General features: G+C 40.3%; 1 protein-coding gene across 2 annotated transcripts in view; it reads left to right on the top strand.

Moving 5' to 3' along the window:
• The window catches only part of LOC111978643 (myomesin-2-like), a 47,758-nt gene extending 37,220 nt beyond the window's left edge, over positions 1-10,538 (top strand). For both annotated transcript variants that reach the window (XM_070448608.1, XM_024008833.2), the window contains exons 29-36: positions 5,241-5,328; positions 5,431-5,469; positions 5,962-6,067; positions 7,018-7,181; positions 8,330-8,366; positions 8,605-8,627; positions 8,724-8,779; positions 9,514-10,538. In XM_070448608.1, the coding sequence (XP_070304709.1) occupies positions 5,241-5,328; positions 5,431-5,469; positions 5,962-6,067; positions 7,018-7,181; positions 8,330-8,366; positions 8,605-8,627; positions 8,724-8,779; positions 9,514-9,969 (969 nt within the window). In that variant the 3' untranslated portion in view covers positions 9,970-10,538. The remainder of the gene's footprint in view (positions 1-5,240; positions 5,329-5,430; positions 5,470-5,961; positions 6,068-7,017; positions 7,182-8,329; positions 8,367-8,604; positions 8,628-8,723; positions 8,780-9,513) is intronic.
• Positions 10,539-15,311: the final 4,773 nt, after the last annotated feature.

The raw sequence follows: 15,311 nt of genomic DNA, 5'->3' as shown, positions 1-15,311 counted from the left end.
GAGTCCTTACAAAGTTATGTCCAGAATGTGAGCAGTTTATTTTTGGATTCAATGTTCAGATATTCACAGAAGAATATATAGCATAAACAATCATCCTACACGGAAAAATGTAGGCTACATTTGTCCTACGCTGAGGAAAGATTGACCCAACACAAGCAGTCATATTTTCTAACTCTCGGCTGACATAAACTACAATATGAATTAGCTAATAGCAATTACTATGTATAATTAATCACATCACGGGTGAGCACACCATTGATCGAAATAATTAGTGTAAAGCACTTTTTAGAAATCGAAAGTAATCCGACGATTAGTTTCAGCGCGCAGCCATGCATTTTTTTCCTCACAGAAACCGAAGATAATAAGAGAAGACGAGATGAGTTTAGTCTGTTTATAGTATGCATGTTGAAGGGGTGTCTTCTACCGTCGTTCACATCCCACCATTCATTTCCGGAGTCCTCAAAAACGAGTGAACTCTTACTCACCTCATTTTGTTATAAATCTTTGGTCAAACAGACGATTACGTGAACCCAGAATGCATTGAATGTCAACAAACATGACTACACAGCTGGAATTAGCTTAGCTCATCATAATCAGTACAACTCTTCAAAAAGTATTTTACACACATAATATGTGCCCATTACAATCTGGTGCAAGAATCGGAATGCATGATTTGTCACCTAGATTTGAAAACATGTGAATAAAACCGTAAATACACAAATAATTGCCACACAAAAATTTTTCTGATAGTGATTTATTGATACAAGTGGCGCGTGCCGGCAGTCAACCACGTACCCTCTCACTCTAAACCATTCAGTGTTGTTGTTTATGTATGTAGCTAGTGAGATGAGCTGAAGCATTAGCAATGTCTTTCAAAAGGGATAACAAACAAATGTGGACATTTCTGGAGATTTTTTAAAATTCTGACAATGAGTCTGAGTATGAAAGTCAGGAATCAGATTCTGACAGTGACAGTGAGGAGCTGCCCCCAACCTTGTAGCCATTGAGAACCCTGAAATCTGAATTTCCCTGTCCACTGACAAAGTCCCAGTTCCTTAAGATGCTGGTGGTGATGGAGGCATACCAACAGTGGATTGAAGACAGGAGTTCTGTGGTAGCTGGAAGGCCACCAGTCATTTCACCCTCCTGGCCCTGCTGTTTCACCCCTCCTGGCCCTGCTTTTCACCCCTCCTGGCCCTGGTGTTTGCTTTGATGAGTCCCAGTCTGGAGTGCAACGCCCTTGCCAATTTCCCAACTGAGGCAGAGTGCTTCAAGTTGTTTCTGACAGAGGAGCTGGTGGAGACATAGTAGAGACCAATTGCTATGCCTTGGAGCTACAGGATAAGAGAGAGCCAGGAGTGGGGGACAACACAAATTAGTGAAATGTATACATTCCTGGTGACAGTAAAGACTGCTTTCTAGTTCTGCTGCTATGACTGCATTTCATCAACGCTACTACCATCCTAAATGGACCCGTTATACAAAATAAGAAATGTTACAGCTGGCAGTAAGTGGCATGACAACCGAGACGTCCATGTCCTCTCCCCTGTCCATACAGCAACCATGTCGGCCACAGGGAAGGTGGACCACTGACGGGAGAGAGAAACAAACCAGACAGAGAAACATAAACACAGACTGCGTGCTTTGACTATTACTCAAAATGGGGCGCAGTGGATGATAAACAGCTTTGTGGAATGCACTCAGAAACACGCCAAGTGGTAATAAGATATTTTTCAATTTTTCCAGGGTAGCGTCAAATAACAACATGCCAATACTTCTGACGCATTTAGCATTGTTTTACAGAACTAATAGAATAATGTAACTAGCTACATAAGCACAGATTGAATATAAACCATAAAAGGTGGTAACGTTACTCTGCGTGTCCGCGTTATAGGAATATATATGTAACAGTATAACTTTAAACGTCCCCTCGCCCCAACACGGGGCGAACCAGGGCCCCTCTGCACACATCAACAAACTGACACCCACGAAGCGTCGTTACCCATCGCTCCACAAAAGCCGCGGCCCTTGCAGAGCAAGGGGAAACCCTATTTAAGTCTCAGAGCAAGTGACGTAACTGATTGAAATGCTAGTAGCGCGTACCCGCTAACTAGCTAGCCATTTCACATCCGTTACACTCACCCCCTTTCAACTCCTCCTTTTCCGCAGCAACCAGTGATCCGGGTCAACAGCATCATGTACTTTGATAGAAACGCACACATTTCCAAAGGTATTATTGGTAACGAAAACAACTTTGATTTCGATGCAGGCGACAGGTGGAATAATATGAACACGTGTATGCAGGACGGCAGATGAGTAAATGTCCTGCACAAACAATTGAGAAGTGTTTGGGGAATTTTGTCCGGGTCAGAAATGTCAAAAAAATTAATTGGTCCGCAAAAGTAAAAATGACTACTTTTATGTGAATGAATGAGGCGGAACACACCTCATTTCAAACTGTTATTAGAAAATAAAAAACTTGTTAGAAATTATTTAAAATTGACAAATAAAAACAGGCTGCGTGCTTTTGTTTGAGGGCAGCGGGGATGAAATGTACTGTTACATAACAAACACATTCTGGAATGGAGAGAACGTTCTAATATCACGTGCATAAAAAAACTCACGCTGGGGCGACCGTTAGAGATATTTGGAACTCACGCATGAAAGGGTTAAACAAGCACAGCACCTACACAAATGACTGATGATTTGTTGAGAGAAATTTATTAAAAAAAGATGGTGGTGGCGGTTTTATTAGACTTCAGTGCGGCTTTTGACATTATCGATCATAGTCTGCTGCTGGAAAAATGTATGTGTTATGGCTTCACACCCCCTGCTATATTTTGGATAAAGAGTTACCTGTCTAATAGAACACAGAGGGTGTTCTATAATGGAAGCCTGTCCAACATAATCCAGGTAGATTCAGGAATTCCCCAGGGAAGCTGTTTAGGCCCCTTGCTTATTTCAATCTTTACTAACGACATGCCACTGACTTTGAGTAAACCCAGAGTGTCTATGTATGCGGATGACTCAACACTATACACGTCAGCTACTACAGCAACTGAAATGACTGAAACACTTAACAAAGAGCTGCAGTTAGTTTCAGAATGGGTGGCATGGAATAAGTTAGTAAAAAATATTTCAAAAACTAAAAGCATTATGTTTGGGACAAATCATTCACTAAACCCTAGACCTCAACTAAATCTTGTAATAAATAATGTGGAAATTGAGCATGTTGAGGTGACTAAACTGCTTGGAGTAACCCTGGATTGTAAACTGTCATGGTCAAAACATATTGATACAACAGTAGGTAAGAAGGGGAGAAGTCTGTCCGTAATAAAGCACTACTTTACCTTCTTAAAAGCACTATCAACAAGGAAGGTCCTACAGGCTCTAGTTTTGTCGCATCTGGACTACTGTTCAGTCGTTTGGTTAGGTGCCTCAAAGAGGGACTTAGGAAAATTGCAATTGGCTCAGAACAAGGCAGCACGGCTGGCCCTTGGATGTACACAGAGAGCAAACATTAATAATAAGCATGTCGATATCTCCTGGCTGAAAGTGGAGGAGAGATTGACTTCATCACTACTTGTGTTTGTGTGAGGTACTGACGTGTTGAAAGCACGTGCTGTCTGTTTAAACGACTAGCACACAGCTCAGACACCCATGCATACCCCACAAGACTTGCCACCAGAGGTCTCTTCACAGTCTATGGGAGGCGCACAGTACTACATAGAGCCATGACTACATGGAACTCTATTCCACATCAGGTAACTGATGCAAGAAGTAGAATCCGATTTTAAAAACTGATAAAAATACACCTTATGGGGACTGTGAAGCAACACAAACATAGGCGCAGACACATGCATGCACACACATGATAACATGTGCATTATACACATACGTACACATGGATTTTGTGTTGTAGATACGTGGTAGTGGAGTAGGGGCCTGAGGGCACACACATAGTGTGTTGTGAAATCTGTTATGAATGCCTTGTCATGTTTTTAAAATTGTATACTTGCCTTAATTTTGCCTTAACAGCAGCTAATGGGGATCCATAATAAATACAAATATAAATACAAACCAGGTTTTCCTCTAGGATTTTGCCTGTGCTTAGCTTTATTACGTTTATTTTTATATAAAAAAAATCCCTAGTCCTTGCCGATGACAAGTATACCCATAACATGATGCAGCCACCACCATGCTTGAAAATATAAAGAGTGGTAATCAGTTCGATTTGCCCCAAACATAACACTTTGTATTCAGGACATAAAGTACATTTCTTTGCCACATTTTTTTGCAGTTTTACTTTAGTGCTTTATTGGAAACAGGATGCATATTTTGGAATATTTTTATTCTGTACAGACTTCCTTCTTTTCACCCTTCATTTAGGTTAGTATTGTTGAGTAACTACAATGGTGTTGATCCATCCTCAGTTTTCTCCTATCACAGCCATTAAACTCTGTAACTGTTTTAAAGTCACCATTGGCCTCATGGTGAAATCCCTGAGTGGTGTCCTTCCTCTCCAGCGACGGAGTTAGGAAGGACACCTGTATGCTAGTTGTGACTGGGTGTATTGATACACCATCCAAAGTGTAATTAATAAATTCACCATGCTCAAAGGGATATTCAGTGTCTGCTTTTTAAATTTTTACCCATCTACCAATAGGAGTCATTCTTTGTGAGGCATTGGAAAACCTCCCTGGTCTTTGTGGTTGAATCTGTGTTGTAAATTCACTACTCGACTGAGGGACCTTACAGATAATTGTATGTGTGGTGTACAGAGATGAGGTAGTCATTCAAAAATCATGTTAAGTGAGTCAATGCAACTTATGTGAATTGTTAAGTAAAAATGTACTCCTGAACTTATTTAGGCTTGTCATAACAAAGGGGTTTGAATACTTATTGACATTTCAGCTTTTAATTTTTCATAAAAAATGACACAATCTCAATTAAATCTATTTTAAATTCAGACTGTAACACAACAAAATGTGGAAAATGTCAAGGGGTGTGATTACTTTCTGAAGGCACTGTAAGTCCCAGAAGAGCTGAGAAAATTATATGAAATTGGGACAATTGTTTTCAATTATATGAACAGGAAATTACTAMGTTAAAACAATTATTCTCAATGTAAGGCAGCTAATGTAGCTTACATGGTCTCTGCTACTATTGCAGAGGGTGGGCCTATCGACTGCATTCTATTGTGATCCCTGAAATTGTGCTTTGTTTTTTATCCAACCTAGTTCTCCAAGGCTTCCACTGGCATTTATAAAGCTACCATCAGTGATGACAGAGGAAAGGATCAGTCCCAAATTGAAATATCCGGCCATGGTAAATATTAATATGAAAACTATATTATGTTGCATCTGAAATATTGTCTTACTGTAAACATACTTTGAACATACTTTTGCTTTATCAACATCTCTCTTACAGCCTTTGATGAAATAATCGAGAAGCTTTCTAAACTTGCTGGTAGGTACTAATATCTTCTTGATTGTCACTTCTCTTTTTAGTATTAAAACACATTTGTTATCAGTTTATTCTGCTTGTTATTCAACCAGTGCAAGAAATCAGTTAGACTCACTTGATCGTTAGATTGCAGATAATTTGTTCCTCACACAGTTCTATGGTTTTTCTCAGTGCAGCTAAATCAGTACAGCACAACTAATGAGGAGGATTGCACAGCCATTGGGCATACCGAGGGTCCTGTTACTACACCCTCATGAACTGGGCTGCAAGTAACATCTATACAGTACCTGTCATCCTAGCCAGAAGTCGTATCTCCATTACGGCATTTATTGCACTGATTCCAATTCCCAGCACAGGCCAACCAATTAGTAAACCACAGCAAATACCCAAGTTGTATATATCTAAGAAGATATGTTAGCTTAAGATAAGTATAGAACATAAATGTCAGCATATGTACACTAAAGAACGCATGGTTTTTCCTTTTTTTCTCTCCAGGATCCTCTGCAGCGGAGCTGGCAATTCACTGCACTGCAACAGGCATTCAGCTCCACTGCCACATGAAATACTACACAGAGGAGATGAAAATCCATTGGCTGCATGCGTAAGCATATGCAACGTTTTTTGGGGGGGTGCTTTTTTATTCAATTATGCAGATAATTAGAAATTATGGAAATGTTTATGGAAATAGAATCCGCACAAGGTTTTATTCCAAGGCTTAACATGAGCCAGGCATGTAAACATGATTTGAGATTATTATAAAAAGGTGGATATTGAAAATGAGTGACACAAAAGGGAGACTAGAGACTGCCTCTCTTCACACACTATCTATACAAAACAAATCTATCATATTTACAATTTTCCCAAATTATCTGTTTTTTGGAAACAATTATACAGGCCTACTGTACCTAGTAGAATAGCTACAGGATWAAAAAAAAAACACTCCCTCAGGCTTGTGGGAAGTCATTGGTTACAGCAGCTTGTGTAAGGCAAACCAGTTTCAGCTAAACCATGCGTGGGTCTTCTAATCCCTGTATGAACATTTTGAAGTAGCTGCTTCAGGTCTTTACTTTCTTCCAGTGTGCATGGCACTGACAGGGGGAGCATGTTTCAGCATGGCAACAATTTCACACAATGAATGAACAAAGCCTACCATTTCCCATGATTCCTCACAAATTTGAGCTGGGCAAATTTCAGGACCTCCCTGACTGCCAAGAGGGCAATGGCACATAAATAAGATAATGATGATGCTCAAATGGTCCAGCACAGCAATTGTAGCAGGTCAATATTTGATAAACTACTAGAAAGTTACACTTATTATGTGAGAAATCTGGACATTTGACTATTTTCATTAGAATCAATCACAATTTCATATTATGTTTTTTTTTATGTTCTCCTAATAAATTCCTCATCGAGCTACCTGTGAATTTCAGTTGATACCATGTTTCATTGACTGCTCTTTGATTAAACCAGTAGGGACCTACTCAATCCAACACAATGGATTCCAAAAACAATACTTATGCTCCATCGGTTCCTCCCCTTTTACCCTTTCAGGGAAAGTAAACTCTCTCACTCTGAGAAGGTGCATATTGGAGGTACCCCTGCCATGGCCATTATGGAGATCCTTGAACCCACAGACAAGGATAAGGGTCTGTACCACATCCAGATAATAGATACGGAGAACACCTACAGTCGCACCATTGACCTTTCTGGAGATGGTAAGTCAGACGATATCTGATATTGAGTATGTATGTTGTTGTACCTATACTTTAACAACCTACTTCTCCGTCAGTCTTGCAAATAGCATAATAAATGAAATCAAAGAGTGATATTAGCACATTCAGCATGTATGAACCTCAATGACAATACCAGGATAATGGTAACCTGGAAATGATAAACCTGATAAATGAAGTTCCTTTTTTTTTTTTTATGTTCACATGCATTTGTAGTTGTCTTCATTAGTACGTGTACATAACATCTTAGTATGTGTACATAACATCTTAGTATGTGTACATAACATCTTAATATGTCTACATAACATCTTAGTATGTGTACATAACATCTTAGTATGTGTACGTAACATCTTAGTATGTGTACATAACATCTTAGTACGTGTACATAACATCTTAGTACGTGTACATAACATCTTAGTATGTGTACATACCATCTTAGTATGTGTACATAACATCTTAGTATGTGTACATAACATCTTAGTACGTGTACATAACATCTGAATGTAGAAAAAGCAGAGGTTGTATATCATTATCATTGCTCTGGCAGTATATCAATGAGGTGGAGTCTTCAGTTGGACCACAGTAATGAGATCACTGCACATCTTTATTAAAATGACCAACTACTAAACACTGTTGCAGTTTTTGCATACCATCTCTAACTATTGCCCACACGACTGTTGTCCTGCCACAGTCTTAGACTAGCATCTCTGCAGCTGGGTACACAGAAGCAAGCTGCATATTTAGGCAAATCCGGGGGATGAAATAACAGGAACAACAATATTAAAGGTGCAATCCTGGCTCATACTTCAGTTAGTCAACATACTGTTTGATGGCAAACATAATCAAGGGCTGGTCCCTGACAGGTGATGCGATTTTGTGGTCTGGAAACAGTAATGAGTGAGCGAGGATGAGCTATTTCAGGCAAAACAGAACAACATTACAATATTGAGGTACGATATGTCTCTGCCACACTGCTGTTGTGTCTCCAAGACAAGTAGCAGTAAGTACAGCAACAAAAAGAAAGAAAGTAGGCTACTCCATCTATACTTCAAAATTGGTTTTGTATGGTGTAACATTAATGAAACATTATGAAAAGCCCAACTGTAGCCTCTCTTTTCTTTCTTCGTTCACAGCCTACGATAAAGCCTTTGCGGAATTCACAACACTAAAGTAAGATAATCACGTCATAATTCTGTTCAGTGTTCATTTCATGCACATATATGTAGGGCATCGGTACTGTATAAATGCCACGTTCCTTCAGCTAAAATGCAGCTTGGATTCCTACATAGTGTTAAAGTATTTGGCAAAGCAGAACATGTGTACGGAGTCACAGTCTTGGGGTGAAATATAGCACGCCTCACTGTGCTAATGAACTCACTAACAATGCCATTCTTCTATTGTTTTCCAGAGAGGAAGCATATGCTGAAGCCAGTGAGTACCTTCTCTTGTCATAATGCTAGATCGTGGCTCTGTGGGAAATCTTTTGATTCAGACAATTTTGTGATTATATGATATCTACATTTTTAGACCGTGGCAAAGTGCTGGGCGGTCTGCCTGATGTTGTTACCATCATGGAGAAGAAGGTAATTTACATTTTATTTAGCGATTGAATACAATTATGGGAATATATTTAACGCTAGAACAGGTAACCAGACATGATTTAACACATTGGGAAAGTCAGTGTCAACTATCATAACCAGGTGGATGCAGCTGATGTCTATGCTCCCAATTTCCATTCAATCTGGAGAGCCTTCTGATTGAGTCCATTGTAGCCTACAGTTGCATTATACACCGCACTAGAGAATCACCCATAGGGCGAAGATTGTGCAGATATATTGCCTTTTACAGCACCTCATGTCTGGTTTCACACAGCATATGAAATATTGTGGGGTAAGCATAAACTGGGGTCCTTATGAAAGAAATACAGTGTGATGTATGTGCTAGGAGTATTCTGTAGACATGTCATAGAGGTATATGGTTTACATAATGGCAGAATAGAGCTACTTGTAAAGGTCAATGTAACCGGCACGTCTCTCCAAAGTGACTACACACACTTGTTTGTAGTGTGATTGGTTATTTTACCTTGATGCTACAAGAGGGGATTCTTCCAGCGGATTGAGAAACATGCTCATCTCAGTAAGGCAAAGACAAGAGACTAGGGAAATAGGACATGATAAACATAGTAAACTCTGATTAAATTAAAGAACAGCACTGCTTAGGTGAGAACAACACAAGCAACATTCTATGTTCTTCTGTTATATCTGTGTTGGTAACCAATGTCTTTCCATTCCTTCAATTCCTTTGCCCCGCTTGGTAGACCCTGAGTTTGACCTGCACAGTGTGCGGAGACCCAAAACCTCAAGTCACCTGGTTCAAAAATGGTGCAGAGGTGTATCCCGATGACCAGTACTTGGTGTCCCTCGAGTCCGGAAAGTTTGCCAGTCTCACCATCAAAGGTGTGTCCCTGGAAAACTCTGGCAGGTACACCATGACGGTGCAGAACAAATATGGAGGAGAGTCTGTGGATATCGTTGTGAGCATCTACAAGCACGGTGATACGATTCCTCAGGCCAAACCAACTCTAACGCCCAAGTCGATTATCCCACCTAAACGTCCTATTGAGATCCCAGGTCCCAAGGTTGTCACTCCTTCCCCAGCCCCTGCTCATGTCTCTTCTCCAGCCGGTGCCAAGTCCCCCACCCCTCCTAGGGGACTTAAGTCCCCCACCCCAGCTCGTGGCATGAAGTCCCCTACCCCAACAAAGAGAAAGTAAACAACAAAAGCATTTCAATTCCAAAGAGAGAAAGGAAAATAAAAAGTTATTAATCTGTTAGCATGAGTCATCAAATAGAAAGTTATTTAACAGTAGATATCTGTCATTTTTCACTGAAGATGCAGTTGAGCTCTCTTACTCTTTTTCTTCTTATGATAGAGCCAATGTCTCGGAGAGAAAGAAAGGGGGTTTGGGAGCGGGAAGCCAAGAGATATTTAGTGTGTTGGAAGTTGTGCCACAAAAAACAGAGAGTTTGTCACCAATGTTTACAAAGCTGAATGAGCCTTTTAATGAACTTGGCTCTGTCTTCCTTGAGGCGCTTTGGTGAAAAATGACCAGCTTTGATGTTTAGTTTATTAAATCTCTGTTTTAAAAGCTGCATTTTCAATTAGCTGGTGGAATCTTGAGGAATTGGCTCTCCCTACGGATGGATAACCCTGCTGGACCTCCACTTAGCCCATAGTGGCAGGTGTGGCGTTTCTAGTCACTGCCCCAAATAAATCATGTTACCCTCCTCACCGCTGCGTGTCTCCCCCTGCTTTTGTGTTAATAAAAAAGAGCCAAAATCACTTCCCACTGTGTCGTCCCTGAGCTGTTTACTGTTGGGTTCCAGCGCACACTCACCCAAGGTGTCTGAATGCAGTGTAAAATATGTAAGCAATTAGAGTGGCTACAGGCATATCTGAATCGCATCAGCACTTTTCACAGCCTCTTTGTCCACTCTCATTTTCAAATCGACAAATCACTTCATGTATGGCTGTTTGCACAATGCAAACTTGCCACCAGATTCACCACTATTCATTGGGAGTTGTAAGTAAAGTATCTCCACAAGGATATCATTAATATACACAATCACACATCTACTTTTGATGGGAAAGGAAATAACTGTATTCATGTTGCATTCTCCTAACCTAATTGAGTGTGTTCAATTCAAAAAGCCAAATATGAGACATGTCAAGCACAAGCCAATTAACTATTTGCGTCATACACTTTCTGGGTAGTTGATAAACTGTTTCAGCTTGATACACTTCAAAGCCCTAGCCCTTGAAGTAATTTTGCAACGTCACAGTTTTTCCTCATTTCACTGATAAACTGTCTCTAGTAATCATTACACTGTAGTTGGGATTTGATTGGAATAATTCAAATTAAGGAAAATGGTCTTATTTAGCTTTTGAAATAATTATAAATGTGAATGTAATTAAATCATACATATTTAATCACTAAAAATAATTGTCTATATAAATCATCGTTTTCAATAGCAACTTATATCAATCAATTATGTAAATATTGGTCCTAGTTCCCATCTATCTCTCAACAGTCGTCCCCTGAAAAATGTTCATACATATGGATTATTGCTACTTGCAAACAGGCTCTAAATAGAAAAGCTGTAGAGCTGTATTTGTAACCCCCCCCATCAATAGCCTAAATGTGCATTTCAACTCAAATACAGTATAATATTGGAGCCATTCCTTGAAATGCAGTTTTGACGTATTCCATTTCCTCTGACCACATGGTGGCACTGGTGCTTCATACAGACACCTCCCATGTACAGCCACTAAACCCGATGGGAGCCACCAGTCACTGAATCATGTGGCTTACTTTTACACATCGATTTGCTGTGGGAGGATGAATCACAAAACTACATTGTGGACAAAATACCACCCCAAATACACACAAAAGCAAGGGATTTATCTACTTACTGCTCCCAAAGGGGCTATTCAACAAATATGAAGATAAGAACATGGCTGAAAAAGGAGGATATTCAGTGCTAATAAATTCTACATTTCTACATTTGGAATGGTTCTAATATCTCCAAGGTATATTCAACAGAAACAATCATCAACCACAAGTGATTGCTGACCAATAATACTGTAATATGGGAATGATCTATTATAATTGTAGGTCTCACTTTATTCTGTATGGTTCTGCTTACATTTGGTATTTATCAAGTGTTTACTAGGAAATTATGTGTTACCACTGGGTTGTTTCTGGGTACTTTTACAACACAATTGGCAACTAGTACCTGGTACCAATCAATGCTGGGTGAATCGCAAATAAACAAATATATAATCCATGTTATTAATGTATAATGTACCATAAGATATGGCGTTATTAAATATTTTGATGACTGATCATCAGAGGCGTCATGCACCCATTGTTTTTAGAACACAAAGTATATGAGGATGAATTTTTGAAACACCTGAAACTATTTCCTGCAATCTAGAGCCATAATCATTATGCCTAATTTTATGTAAAAAAAATGTACACTATATATACAAAAGTATGTGGACACCCCTTCAAATCAATCAATTTGACTATTTCAGCCACACCGGTTGCTGACAGGTGTATCGCGCACACAGCCATGCAATCTCCATAGACAAACATTGGCAGTAGAATGGCCTTACTGAAGAGCTTAGTGACTTCAACTTGGCACCGTCATAGGATACCATCTTTCCAACAAGTCAGTTTGTCAAATTTCTGCCCTGCTATAGCTGCCCCGGTCAACTGTAAGTGCCGTTATTGTGAAGTGGAAATGACTAGGAGCAACAACGTTTCACCCGCAAAGTGGTAGACCACACAAGCTCACAGAACGGGACCGCCGAGTGCTGAATCGTGTAACATGTAAAAATAGTCTGTCCTCGGTTGCAACACTCACTACCAAGTTCCAAACTGCCTCTGGAAGCAACGTCAGCACAAGAACTGTTAGTCGGGATATTCATGAAATGGGTTTCCATGGCTGAGCAGCCGTACACAAGCCTAAGATCCCTAAGCGCAACGCCAAGCATCGGCTGGAGTGGTGTAAAGCTCGCTGCCATTGGACTCTGGAGAGGTGGAAACGCGTTCTCTGTGATGAATCATGATCTGGCAGTCCGACGGACGAATCTGGGTTTGGCGGATGCCAGGAGTATGCTACCTGCCCGAATGCATAGTGCCAACTGTAAAGTTTGGTGGAGGAGGAATAATAGGTCTGGGGCTGTTTTTCATGGTTCGGGCTAGGCCCCTTAGTTCCAGTGAAGGGAAATGTTAACGCTACAGCCCGCAATGCCATTTTAGACGATTCAAATTTGTGCAAACAGTTTGGGGAAGGTCATTTCCTGTTTCAGCAGGACTATGCCCCCATGCACAAAGTGAGGTCCATACAGAAATGGTTTTTCGAGATCGGTGTGGAAGAATATGACTGGCCTGCACAGAGCCCTGAACTCAACCCCATTGAACATCTTTGGGATGAATTGGAATTCCGACTGCGAGCCAGGCCTAATCGCCCAACATCTGTGCCCTACCTCACTAATGCTCTTGTGACTTGAATGGAAGCAAGTCCCTGCAGCAATGTTCCAACATCTAGTGGAAAGCCTTCCCAGAAGAGTGGAGGCTTCTATAGCAGCAAAGTGGGGACCAACTCCATATTAATGCCCATGATTCTGGAATTGAATTGCCATTTTTTATTTCACCTTTATTTAACCAGGTAGGCCAGTTGAGAACACGTTCTCATTTACAACTGCAACCTGGCCAAGATAAAGCAAAGCAGTGCGACAAAAGCAACAACACAGAGTTACACATGGGATAAACAAACGTACAGTCAATAACACAATAGAAAATCTGTATACAGTGTGTGCAAATGAAGTAAGGAGGTAAGGCAATAAATAGGCCAATAGTGGCGAAGTAATTACAATTTAGCAATTTACACTGGAGTGATATATGTGCAGATGAGGATGTGCAAGTAGAAATACTGGTGTGCAAAAGAGCAGAAAAACAAAAACAAATATGGAGATGAGGTAGGTAGTTGGTTGGATGAGCTATTTACAGATGGGCTGTGTACAGCTGCAGTGATCGGTAAGCTGCTCTGACAGCTGACGCTTAACGTTAGTGAGGGAGATATGTCTCCAACTTCAGTGATTTTTGCAATTTGTTCCAGTCATTGGCAGCAGAGAACTGGAAGGAAAGGCGGCCAAAGCAGGTGTTGGCTCTGGGGATGACCAGTGAAATATACCTGCTGGAGTGCATGCTACGGGTGGGTGTTGCTATGGTGACCATTGAGCTGAGATAAGGCGGAGCTATACCTAGCAAAGACTTATAGATGACCTGGAGCCAGTGGGTTTGGCAATGAATATGTAGCGAGGACCAGCCAACGAGAGCATACAGGTCGCAGTGGTGGGTAGTACAGTATATGGGGCTTTGGTGACAAAACGGATGGCACTCTGATAGACTGTATCCAATTTGCTGAGTAGAGTGTTGGAGGCTAATTTGTAAAGGACATCGCCAAAGTCAAGGATTGGTAGGATAGTCCGTTTCACGACGGTAAGTTTGGCAGCATGAGTGAAGGAGGCTTTGTTGCGAAATAGGAAGCCGATTCTAGATTTAACTTTGGAATGGAGAATGAGATGTTCGACAAGCAGGTGTCCACATACTTTTGGTCATGTAGTGTATATTTTTCTACATAGGTTATCTAAGCATACCTCTTTAGCTGTTCAATTTTCATTTTAATGAGGGTGTCATTCTGACTGTTGTAAATCACATATCTCAATGTACTGCACTAACATGCCTAGGCTATTACATCAAAATTATAACACAGTACATGAGATCATAACACACATCATCAATACAGGCACATCATGGCATAATAATGAATACACAAATATCATGATTTAAATCAAGTATTTTTCTGAATATCTATACCTTTTTAGCTGTCTGTAGCCTCCTGACTTGTAGTTCTTTTTATAAAGAAATGAAATATGCTTCTCTACATCTCTGCTAAAATCTGGGTTGAAGATTGAAAGGAATGTGAGTTTTATTCAGTACATTTGGTAATTGCTTGCTTTTCTAAAGTCTAGTGACCTTACCAGCAGCCATACCAGTTAAGATATTTATTTACACAAGCTACTCTAACTTGATAGCCTGAAATGTCTTGGTAGAGAGTTATGAGTTTGGGAGATTGGGAACCTATCTAGTTGTCTAGCTAAAGCCAACTTCATAAAATCGCTATGTGGCTAATATTACAGAGAGAAAAAAACGATTTGTGTTTTATTTATTCATCAAGAAGGAATCAATAGGCTACGTAGCTTGATCAAATTAATTTACAAATATACCTCCTGCGAGCCCTGCCCATCACCGGCAGCTAAAATCAAATAAAACGCTGGGTGTGTCACTACACCCGCTCTCCTCCTCCATTGACGATACTGTCTGCAAACACTAAAGTATCTAGCATCCTAAAGTATCTTTTCTCTTTGGTGCACCTTGGAAGGAACCACTTACTAGGGGGAAGAGGGGGGGTCCTCTTTACTCTGTCCAGTCAGTGTGCCTAATCTGCAAAATACAATTTTATCAAGAATTATGATAAAACGTGG

Source organism: Salvelinus sp. IW2-2015, linkage group LG18 (assembly GCF_002910315.2).
Source record: "Salvelinus sp. IW2-2015 linkage group LG18, ASM291031v2, whole genome shotgun sequence".
In the NCBI taxonomy this organism is placed as follows: domain Eukaryota; kingdom Metazoa; phylum Chordata; class Actinopteri; order Salmoniformes; family Salmonidae; genus Salvelinus; species Salvelinus sp. IW2-2015.
Note: the sequence above shows the minus strand (reverse complement) of the source record. Positions and strands in the feature narration are given on the sequence as shown.